This window comes from Felis catus, chromosome C1, assembly GCF_018350175.1.
Source record: "Felis catus isolate Fca126 chromosome C1, F.catus_Fca126_mat1.0, whole genome shotgun sequence".
In the NCBI taxonomy this organism is placed as follows: Eukaryota; Metazoa; Chordata; class Mammalia; order Carnivora; family Felidae; genus Felis; species Felis catus.
The window spans coordinates 103,189,927-103,202,500 of record NC_058375.1 but is presented as its reverse complement, the minus strand read 5'-3'; the positions used below and the strand labels follow the sequence as shown (position 1 = coordinate 103,202,500).

At 41.2% G+C, this 12,574-nt stretch overlaps 1 protein-coding gene across 4 annotated transcripts in view; it reads right to left on the bottom strand.

Moving 5' to 3' along the window:
- CHD1L (chromodomain helicase DNA binding protein 1 like) overlaps positions 1 to 12,362 on the bottom strand; it is a 58,782-nt gene extending 46,420 nt beyond the window's left edge. Inside the window, exon 1 of one of the 4 annotated variants that reach the window (XM_045033393.1) lies at positions 12,196 to 12,362. In XM_045033393.1, the coding sequence (XP_044889328.1) occupies positions 12,196 to 12,328 (133 nt within the window). In that variant the 5' untranslated portion in view covers positions 12,329 to 12,362. Of the gene's footprint in view, positions 1 to 11,865; positions 12,113 to 12,195 lie in introns of those variants that run through there. The other 3 variants (XM_006935047.5, XM_045033395.1, XM_045033394.1) reach the window with 3 other exon arrangements.
- Between the last annotated feature and the right edge of the window lie 212 nt (positions 12,363 to 12,574).

The window sequence follows — 12,574 nt, the reverse complement described above, 5'->3', positions numbered from 1 at the left end:
CTGTATGGTGCCTAGCTCTCATGCCAGTGTCCATTCTAGGAAAGAGGCATTAATAATGCAACATAACTACAAACAACAACACATGGAGGGTACATGTGTCTGCTTAATTGCAACCATTTAAATTTGCTATCTGTGCTAAAGGGAAAACTCAAGACAGGACAGGATTAAATTTTGTTTCAACAGACGAGGAGCACTTAAGAACTGAAATGATGTTGCATACAGAATGTTTAACAGTGCACAAGGACAGCAGAAGATATCTGAAATGCACACATTGAGCCACATTTCTCTCTCCTTTAAGAAAAAAAAAATCCAATTTCAGACAATAACCATATCTAGGGGAAAGGAAGACCCCAAACATACTATTAACAAGAACATAACTTTCTGGTTTGAACTAATAACCTCTAAAAATAAAGTAGATGGTATATAATAATTGTAGAACATTAAAAAAAAATGAACAAGCTATTTTTATTAAGCACTTCCTAAATACCAGGAAGAGCAGTGAACACTTTACATAAACTGTCTCATTTAATATCTACCACAATGTCATGCACTAGGTATTTGTAGGCTAGCAAATTCAGATAACTGAGGTTCCAGTTCAAGATGGCAATGTGGGGGTGGTGGTGAAGGGATGGGCAAAATGGGTGAAGGGGAGTGGGAGATACAGGCTTCCAGCTGTAGACAATATAGGAATACAGTCAATGATATTTTAATAGCATTAAGTGGTAACAGACAGTGGCTACATTTGCGGTGAGCATAGCATAACATATAGATGCTCAATTGCTATGTCGTACACCTGAAACTAACATAACATTGCATGTCAACTATACTCAAATTAAAAATAAACAAAATTAGAGACAAGATAAAATAAAATAAGATAAAATAAAATAAAATAAAAGTTTTAAAAATACAGCAACGTAGGAAGATCCTGAACTCACTTCCTCCCATGGATACACCAAATCTACAGCCATATATGGAACCATTTCCTCTGAAAAAAACTTAAAAACTGGCAGTGACCTCTCCACCTTGGGCAAGAGAGGGAAACCACACTGCAGAGGGCAGGAAAAACTGAGACACAATCTCACCATAAACCCCACCCCAAGACAGGACCCACAATCGGGAGAGGGCCAAGGGGTGCCCACAGTGGGCACCCAACTCTCAATACCAGCACCTGAGAGACAAGCACCCAAAACATGTAGCTTTGAAAACCAATGGGGCTGGCATCCACAAAAATCCATAGGGTTGTAGTAAACTGAGGAACAACTCTAAAAGGACCCACACACAGACTCACCTACACAGAAGCAACCCTCTGAAAAGTGCGGACTTTATGTGAAAAAGACTTCCCTTCCAAACTGTAAAGCACTGGTGTGGGGGCTGGGGCCTGCTGGGCACTCGCCAGGGGTGGAAGCCGGTGGCGCCATCTTCTTGCGCTCTCTCTGCCTTGCTATGCCATCTCTTTTTCTCTTTTCATTTCCCTTTTTCCTTTTCTCCTCCCACCCCCCCTTTTTTTCTTTCTTCAGTGGGTGCCATCTTCACACTATCCCTCTGTGTGCTTCAGAACACCGGTATCTCCCAGATGGGAGCTTCTACAGATACTTGATGCCCTAGTTTTTAACCTCTGGTGCCCTGGTTTCTATAAATGCTACCCAGGGGATGCTCCTTGATTGCTGCCTCTGGAGGTGAGGAGGGCTTGTGTTGCTGGGTCCCATGGGACAGTAGCAATTGGGAAATTCTGTTCTTGGCAGACTACTACACCCAGGGCACTGAACAGATAGCAGACAAAACACACCCCCAGTCTTTCTGAGAAAGAGGCCTATTTGCTTGTCCATGAGCTTTGGGCTGAATGGCAAACTTCTGGTTTGGTACACCTACAGGGGCCTACGGAGGTACTCTCCGGGAATGGAAGATGGTGGACGCCATCTTTGCACTTTCCCTCAGCCTCATTCCACTTCACCAGTATCTTCCAGAAGGGAGATTACACCCTTCCCTAGTGAGCCCTGAGTTTTGCAGCTGCTGCCAGGGCACACCGCTACACTGCCTAGCTCTGGTGACCAGCAGGGCTTATAGTCATGGCTTTACAGGACGTTAACAAATGAAGAAAGAGTTCTTAAACAGCTACCACCCCCAGGGCACAGCAAGAGCCAAGAGACCCAAGAGCTCAATCTTTCTATAAATGAGGCTTATTAGCTTCTAATTAAACACACATCTAAGAGCTAATTATAAGCCTTTCCTGAGACCTTGGAGGGAGGGCACCATCTTCACACTGTCCCTCTGCCACACTCCAGAGTGCCAGAATCTCTGCAGGGGAGCTCTTCCATGTCTGGTGCCCACTTGTTACATCTGGTTTTTGTGTTTGATACCCGTGCCCTGGTTTTTGTGATTGATACCCGTGACTGCCTGGCTCTGGTGGCTAGGGGGGCCTGCGTTCCGGGGTCCCACAGGTCTGTAACAACCAGAGAGATGGTTCTCGGCATGCTGCCACCCCCAGAGAACCAAACAGACTCCAGACTGAAACACCTGTCCGGGAACGTCAGCCTTAAGGCAGGCTTCAGCTTTCTCACGATCTAGAGGCTACGGAGGTGTTCTCAGGGAACGTAGGCCAGAGGGTGCCAGCTTTGCACTCTCACTCTGCCTTCTTGCCACAGCTTGCCAGTGTCTCCCAGAAAGGTGCTTATACACTTGTCTGGAACCCCAATTTTGTCACTGCTGACCAACTTTTTAAGGGGTCACCTTACAGTTGCCTGGCTTTAGAGGCAGTGGGGCATTTGCTTGCAGTCCCATGGGACTGTATGTATATATATATATATATATATATATATATATATATATATATATATATATTTGCATTCTTTAAAAGCTGTAAGGGTCTGGCTTCCGATCAGCCTGAATCTAAATGCTAAGATCCTCACCTTTGGGAAACTGACTGGTCTCGGCACACCCTCCACTAATGGGAACTATTAAAAATAAAATAGGCTGCTTGGGTAATCACAAAGATCTAAGAGATAACCAAGAGCTTAACAGGGTTGAAAGTCAGTTTTATTACCTACTTTATCACCTACACAAAACCAACCCTTCAAGACTGGGAGAGGTGTTTGTTTCCTCATACACATAGAAACCAACACACAGAGGGGTGCCTGGGTGGCTCAGGGGGTTAAGCATCTGATCGGCTCAGGTCATGATCTCATGGTTCGTGAATTCGAGCACCACATCAGGCTCTGTGCTGACAGCTCTGAGCCTGGGGTCTGCTTTGGATTCTGTGTCTCCCTCTCTAAGCCCCTCTCCCGCTTGTGTGGGTACACTTGCGTGCTCTCGCTCTCTCTCTCTCTCTCTCTCTCTCTCTCTCTCTAAAAAGTAAATAAACAACAAAAAAAGAAACCAATACAGAGTGAAAGTCAAAAGCACAATGAGGATGAGTATGTTCCAAACAAAAAACAGATAAACCTTGGGGAAAAATTTCAAGGAAATCAAGTTAAGTAATTTACCTGACAAAGAGTTCAAAGTAACCATCATAAAGGCACTCATCAAATTCAGGAGAAGAGTGGATGAACTACATGAGAACTTCAACAAAGAAACAGAAAATATGAGTTCCAAACAGAACTCAGAGAGCTGAAGAACACAATAACTGAAAGAAAAAAAAAAAAAAACACAGAAAACAAAACAAACCCAACAACAGAGTTCAACGGCAGACTAAATGAAGCAAAGAAAAGATCTGTGAACCTAAAGACAGAATAGAGGAACTGACCCAAACAGAATAGCACAAAATTTTTTTAAAAATGAAGATAGCTTAAAGGGACCTCTGGGACAACATGAAGCACACTAACATTCACATGATAGAAGTCCCCGAAGGAGAAGAGAAAAGGAGGGAGAAAACTCATTTGAAGGGATAATGGCTGGAAACTTCCCTAACCTAGGGAAGGAAAAAAACAAACATCCAAAACAAACTTCCAATATGGAAGTCCAAATTGTTCCAAGTAAGATGAATCCAAAGAGACCCACAACAAATACATTATAATTAAAATGTCAAGAGCTAAAGACAAAAAGAAAATATTAAAGACAGCAAGAGAAAAAAATTTGATATGTATGCAGGAACTCTCATAAGACAATCAGCAGATTTATCAGTAGAAACTTTGCAGGCCAGAAGGGAGTAGCACGATATATTCAAAGTGCTGAAAGAAAAAAAATTTCCAAACAAGAGTACTCTACCCAGCAAGGTTATCATTCAGAATTGAAGAAAAACAGAATTTTCCAGGCAACCAAAGCCAAAGGAGTTCATCACCTCTAAACCAGCCTTACAAGAAATGTTAAAGGGCCTCTTTGGGTTGAAAAGAAAGGCACTAATTAGTAACAAGAAAACATATGAAAGTATAAATCTCCCTGGTAAAGGTAAATATATGCTAAAAGGAGAGGATTAATCACTTATAACAATAGTAGGAAGGTTAAAAGACAAAAATAGTAAAAATAGATGTAACTACAATAATTAAGTTACCCAAAAGATAAAAAGTTGTAAAATGTGACATGAAAAGCATAAAAACACACTGGTGCAGGAAGAGTAAATATGTAGAGTTTTACAATGAGTTCAAAATTAAGTTGTTATCAGCTTAAAACACAGTTATAAATATATATTGTTATATGTAAGCCTCATGGTAACTACAAAACAAAAACCTGTAATAGATACACAACAGATAATAAAAAAGGAACCCAAGCATACTGCTACAGAAAGTCATCAAACCACAAAGGAAGAACAAGAGAGAGGAGGGAACAAAGGAACTACAAAACCACCAGAAGACAATTAACAAAATTGAGATAAGCACATACCTATCAATAATTAATAAATGTTTTTTAACGTTTATTTTTGAGAGAGAGTGCACATGTGCACATGTAGAGGAGAGGCAGAGAGACAGGGAGACAGAGGAGCCAAAGCAGGCTCCCCATTGTCAGCACAGAGCCTGATGTGGGGGGCTCAGACCCACAAACCGTGAGATCACGACCTGAGCCAAAGTCGGGACACTTAACCAACTGAGCCACCCTGGCGCCCCAATAATCACTTTAGATGTTAAAAGACTAAATTCTCCAGTCAAAAGACAGAGTGGCTAAATGGATTAAAAAAACAAGACCAATCTATATTCTGCCTACAAGAGACTCACATCAGACCGAAGGATATAAACAACTGAAAGTAAAGGGATGGAAAAAGATATTCCATGCAAATGGAAATCAAAAGAAATTGAGGGCAGCTATACTTATATCAGACAAAATAAACTTTGAAACAAAATCTGTAATAATAGACAGAGAAGGGTATTACCTAATGATAAAGGGGTCAATCCAACAAGAGGATAGGCCATTTGTAAATATTTATGTACCCATAATAGGAATACCTACATATATAAAGTAAATGTTAACAGGCCTAAAAGGAGAATGTAATAGTAGTTAGAAATACAATAACAGTAAAAGACAGTAATACAGTATCAGTAAGAGATTCTAATAACCCTATTTACATTAATGGTTAGGTCATCCAGACAAAAAAATTAGTAAGCTTTAAATGACACATTATATCAGATGGACTTAACAGATGTATATAGAACATTCCATCCAAAAGCAACAGAATGCACAGTCTTCTCAAGTGCACATGGAACATTCTCCATTATAAATCATATGTTAGGCCACAATACAAGTCTCAAATTAAGATTGAAGTCATATCATCTTTTTTTTTTAAGTGGATTTTTTTTTTTAACGTTTATTTTTGAGACAGAGAGAGACAGAGCATGAATGGGGGAGGGTCAGAGAGAGAGGGAGACAGGGAGACACAGAATACGAAACAGGCTCCAGGCTCTGAACTGTCAGCACAGAGCCCCAGAGCCCGACGCGGGGCTCGAACTCACGGACTGTGAGATCATGACCTGAGCTGAAGTCGGATGCTTAACCAACTGAGCCACCCAGGCGCCCCATATCATCTTTTCTGATGACAATGGTATGAAACTAGAAATCAATTACAAGAAGAAAATTGGAAAATTCACAAATGTGATTAAACAACATGCTACTGAATAACGAGTCAATGAAAAAAATCAAAAGCAAAGTGAAAAAACACCTTTAGACAGATGAAAATGCAAAAATACAACATATAAAAACTTATGAGATTCAGCAAGAGTGGTTCTAAGAGGGAAGTTCATAGAGATAAATGTCTAATTCAAGAAACAAGAAAAATCTCACATAACCTAACGTCTCACCTCAAGGAACAAGAAAAACAGGAACAAATGAAGCTCAAGTTAGTAGAAGGAAGGAAGTAACAAAGATCAGAGCAGAAATAAATGAAATACAGACTAAAAAGACAATAGAAACAGATCAATGAAACTAAGAGCTGGTTCTCTGAAGAGATAAACAATATTGGCAACCCTTAAGCTAGACCCACCAAGGAAAAAAAGGGATTCAAATAAATACAATCAGAAATGAAAAGAGGAGACATTACAACTGATTCCCCAGAAACACAAATGAGCATAAGAGACTACTGTCAACAATTATACACCAATAAACTGGACAAACTAAAAGAAATCAATATTTTTAGAAATGACCCTCCAAGAATGAATCATGAAGAAACAGAAAATCTGAATAGATGAGTAAGCAATTACTAATGAGGAGACTGAATCAGTAATCAAAAACCTATCCCTCCCCCAAAAAAGTCCAGGACCAAATGGCTTCACTGGTAAATTTTACTAAACTTTCAAAGAAGAATTAATACCAATTCTTTTCAAAGTCTCCAAAAAAAAGAAAAGGGGGTAACACTCTCAAACTGTTTTTACCAGTTCAATATTACCCTGATACCAAAACCAGACAAGCACACAAGAAAATTATAGGTCAATGTCCCTGAAGAGCATAGCTGCAAAAACCTCAACAAAGTATTAGAAAACTGAATTCAACAATGTATTAAAAGGATCATACACCATGATCAAGTCGGATTTATTCCAGGGATAAAAGGATAAACACCCACAAATTAATCAATTTGATACACCACATTAAGAAAATGAAGGATAGGGGCGCCTGGGTGGCTCAGTCAGTTGAGCGTCTGACTTTGGTTCAAGTCATGATCTCACGGCTCTTGAGTTCGAGCCCCGCCTCAGGCTCTGTGCTGACAGCTCAGAGCCTGGAGCCTGCTTCAGATTCTGTCTCCCTCTCTCTCTCTGCCCCTCCCCTGCTCATGATTGCTCGCTCGCTCTCTCTCTCTCTCTCAAAATAAATAAACATTTAAAAAAATGAAGGATAAAAAAATAAATAAACGTTAAAAAAAATGAAGGATAAATGATCATCTCCTAGAGGCAGAAAAACATTTGGCAAAAATCAACACCCAATTATGATAAAAACCCTACACAAAGTGGGTATAGAGGGAATATACCTCAACATAAGAAAGGCCATATATGACAAGCCCACAGCAAACATATTCAATGGTGAAAAGCTAAAAGCTTTTCCTCTAAGATCAGGAACAAGACAAAGACAAAGTGACTCTTGTCACTTTTATTCAACACAGTATTGGAAGCCCTAGCCACAGTAATTAGGCAAGAAAAAAAAGGCATCCAAATCAGAAAGGAAGAAGTAGAACTGTCACTATTTGCAGATAACATGATATTATAGACAGAAAACCCTAAAGATGCCACCAAAAAACTATTAAAATAAATTAATTCAGTACAGTTGCAGGATACAAAATCAACACACAGAAATCTGTTGCATTTCTTTTTTTAAAAAAAATTTTTTTTTTCAACGTTTATTTATTCCTGGGACAGAGAGAGACAGAGCATGAACGGGGGAGGGGCAGAGAGAGAGGGAGACACAGAATTGGAAACAGGCTCCAGGCTCCGAGCCATCAGCCCAGAGCCTGACGCGGGGCTCGAACTCACGGACCGCGAGATCGTGACCTGGCTGAAGTCGGACGCTTAACCGACTGAGCCACCCAGGCGCCCCAAAATCTGTTGCATTTCTATACACTTATAACAAACTATCGGAGAAATTAAAAAAACAACTCTATTTTATCCGCTCCCAGCCTGTACTTTTGGGATTTTTAATGGAAGCTTCATCATGCATGCATCATCAACCATTAACTTCATTTTCAGCCGTTTTCCCTTCCCAAGAGAATGGGGGATGGAGCTGGCAATTCCAAGCTTCTAATTATGGCTTGGCCTTTCTTGTGATCAGTCCCCACCCAAGAGCCATCCAGAAACCTATACAGAGTCACTTCATTAGAAAAAAAGATAATCCTATCACCCAAGAGTTTCAGGAGCCCTCTTCTGGGAATCAGGGGGCAGAGACAAAAATGTATTTTCCATTATCTCACAAGACCATTACTCCAACTGTCAGCTCCAGGACCCTACCCACCTCGGCCAGAATCTATCCTAAAGTTAGGACGAGGCTCCAAGAGAAATGTTGAAAACCGAAATCCCTCCCAGGCCGTGGCTTCTCTCCTATCCCCTTTCCAAATCTCTCCACAGTCATCATGCACAATAGAACTACAAAGTCTGGGAAATGTAGTCTTTTGCTTTATAGCCTCCAGGACGTGGTAAGGCAGGCTTCGGGATTGAAGAAATGCCCATCAGCTGTATCCATCAAAGAGTTGTTTGAATTCTCTTCCCACCTGTCAGGAGGCATACCTTGTTTTATTGTGCTTCACTTTACTGCCCTTCACAGATGCTATAGTTGGTTTATTTTTTATAAATTAAAGGTCTGTGGCAACCCTGAGTCAAGCAAGTCTATAAGCACCATTGTTCCAACAGGATTTGCTCACTTTGTGTCTCTGTGTCACATTTTGGTAATTTGACAATATTTCAAACTTTCTCGTTATTATTGTATTGGTTATGGTGAGGTGATCAGTGATTACAACTTACTTGAAAGCTCAGATGATGGTTAGCATTTTTCAGCAATAAAGTATTTTTTAATTAAGGTATGTACATTTGGGGATTTTTTTTTTACATGTCATTACACACTTAATAGACTACAGTGTAGTATAAACATAACATGTATATGCACTAGGAAACAAAAAAATTCACTTGACTGGTTTTATTGCAATATTCACTTTATTGCAGTGGTCTGGAACCAAATGAACCTGCAATATCTCTCAAGTGTGTCTGTAGTGGAAAAGCAGGGGGGAAAAAAGCAAGAATAGGTCTGCATATTCCAAAAACAAAGTTGTCCTAACATTCATGATCCAATGTATTTCAGGTTTCCAAAATTCACTGAAATGTATGGGATACATCTGTCACACTATTCGGGGGAAGAAGATAAACTAAAAATGTCTCACTGGGAAGAATGCTGCTGAACAAAATATTTGTTTCATCAGTTTTCAAAAAGTGGGTGATTAATTCTGTATTTTAAGGAAAAAAAAAAAGATAGTCAAGTTCCTTCCTAATAAATTTCTGGGGAAATAAAAATTTAAATATAAAGAAATCACAACTGTACTAGAATAAAAATATTAAGCCAACAACGATAAATTCATAGTAGTAAAGCCCCGTCTAAGCAGAACACTAAAGACAAAAATATTTAGAAAAAGGCCGAAAGATTTGACTACAAAGAATTTTTAAACTTCACCAATGAAACACACACACATATACACACACACTTCAAAATCAAAAGACAAATAACAAGCTAGAAAACATATTTCCAATACATATGGCAAATATTTAATATTAATGCAAGAAAGATCCAACAAAGCAAAAGACAAACAGTTAAAAAATGGGCAAGGAGCATAAACAGACAAGGAACAAAAAGAAGACAAATATCCAAGTATCCATCAATATTAGGAAACAAACATTAAACAACAAAACACCATTTTTAACTTCTCAAATCAGAAAATATCAGTGTTGGTAAGAATGTGGGAAAATGAGCAATAATTTTGCATACTCTTTGGCCTAGAAATGCTGCCTCAGAAGAATTAAAAATATTGTAGCATAATAAATACTTGGTTACAAAGACATTTATTAGTATTTATAACAGCAAAAAAAGTACGAACCTAAATACCTACATATTATCTGGCTAAACTATGGCACATCCATCCATTCATTGGAAGATCTGTACCCACTAAATATGATATTGAAGAAGACAAATGACTAAAAACACTAAATGATAATAAAAAAGTTGTTTCCAAAAAACATGCACACGAAACCCCATTTTTGCTCCTCTCCCTTGCTCCACACCCTGCCTCAGAAAAGGAGAAAAAATACGTACACACACAGATCAAGGGACTGGCAGGAAAATCGGTAACATATCAACAGTAATGAGACTATGGCAATTAATTTTTTTCTTTATGCAAAGAATATTACTCTAAATGTTTTATAGAGAATATGTACTACTTCTGTAATCAGAAGAAAAAATCACTAAGGATTTTTAACCAACACACAAAAAATCATTTCGTAGAATAAAAATTCTAGTAAATAGAAATAGGAGTTTTAAGGGGTGCCTGGATGGCTCAGCGGGTTAGGTGTCCAACTCTTGCTCTCGCTCAGGTGACCATCTCACGGGATCTCACGGATGGTGGGTTCAAGCCCCTGTGGTGACAGCGGCACAGCCTGCTTGGGATTCTCTGCCCAGCCCTCGTTCATGTCTGTGCTTTCTCTCAAAATAAATCAACTTTAAATACACACACATACACACTTTAAAAAAAAAGAAAATGGGAATTTCAAGTTAAAATATTTAATGATTATTCTTGTGACTATACCTGTTTTTTATCATTTTCTTCCCCTCCACTACCAATTTATCCATTGCCACCACTAAGTTTCCACCTATTTCCTTCCTCATTCACCAACTCATCTAAGCAAAGGTGCAACCACTTATCTTCTTGTTTTTACTAAAATAGTATACATCCATGTAGACATTTCTTCAGTATCAATGTGCATACTTAATCTAGCTTTCTCCCACAAATGTTATCAAAGCATCCTACCTTAAAAAAACATGGAAATAGACATACACAAACATGTAAATTTCAGTCAGAATACCCATGTTAACACCAGTCCATAAATTCCTACTTAGGTTAGATACATACTCCTTATAGACACAGAGATACACATTCTTAGAGACTCAGGAAAGGAGGGGTCTTTTCTCTTTCCTGTCTGTATCCTACCCATTCATCTTCTACCCACCTCTAAGCTGCACATTGAACTGCCATGTTCTGTTTCACTCGGAGAACGAACAAAACCTCACACTTCCTTGGCATTTAGTACATAATAAGAGTTCAATAAATACTCTTTTGTACTTTTGGAAGCACTCACAGTCCCCAGTGTAGAAACTCTAGAAGGGGAGGGCCCTTGTATTTGTTCTGCTCATCTCTGTACCTAACACTTCACAGTATGTGGCTCTCAGTAGCACTCAATAAATGATTGAACGACTACACCACTGTTATTATTAATCCAAGTTTCTATAATACAGTTAAAAAGCAGGCACTGTGTTCCCCATTTTATAATTTTTAAAAATGAGGGCTGGAGAGGTTAGGTGTTGAGTCAAGCGTAGCCAGGCTGGAAAATTAGGGGCTGGGTCTTTCCATCCACAGGAGATGGCGTCACCCTCGCTGTCTGTAGGTAAGTTTCGAGCTTCAAAGATTCTAGGGAAGGATTAGTATCAATAAAATACAATTATTGAGGTAAAGAGCTAAACTTTGTTGAGCTGCATATTTTAAAACAGAGCATTGGGGGAGAACTGGCCAACGGAGAATTATCAAAGAACTGCAGGGACACTGTAAACGAAAAAGAAAGCTGTAGCAAGGAAACCAATTCTGGTAGTTTTACCGGAGCAACTAATGAAATTCATCAGGACAGGCCTCCAAACCCACCAGAACAGAAACTTTAAACCCACATGCTTGGTGCGCCAGGACGGCCTCGGCTTCTTCAGAAAGAAAGGTCTTACCTTCGGGGCAGGGGTCTCACCGAGTTCCTCCTCCCCGGGGCCAGTGCCTCAGGGCGGCGGGCAGGCCTCACTTCCCCGCACGGAATCCCATTCATCGCGAGCCCGCCCGCCGACCCTCGGCTGCGCAGGCGGGGGCAATGGCCGCCTGGCCCCAGGCCGGGTTCCTCTGTGCCCAGCCCACTTCAGGCGGGAAGGGAAGCAGGTAAAGAACCCACAGGACCGCCCACCCGCGGAGCCGCAGGTCCACTCGGGCGCGGAGTCCCCGGCCCGGCAGAGGCGAGTCCCAACGAGCTGGCAAGCCCCGGAGGAAGTCGACCCGGCGCCACTGACCTGTCAGGCCCCACTGCCTTAGGTCCTGCTCCTGCACCCGAGCCCGCGCCGCCTCAGCTCGGCTCCGGGTCTGAAGGGCCAGTAGGAACCCGGGCATATGGCCACTGCACGTCCCCGCTGCTGCACGCTCCATCCCGCCCAAGAGGGTCCGCCCCGCGCCCCGCGCCCCGCGCCCGCACGCTCAATCCAGCCCAGAGAGGCTCCGCCCTACGGCGCGCGCGCATCCTTCCCGACGCTCACCACCCCACCCCGGCGGGCAGCGGCCGCCAGAGGGCGCGTCCTGCGCTGAGTCGTGGCCAGAGCAGTGCTCGGAGTTAACCTTCAGGCTCAGTTCTGCCTGTTCCGGTTGTGCTCTGCATGCTCTTGACTGGTGGGAAGC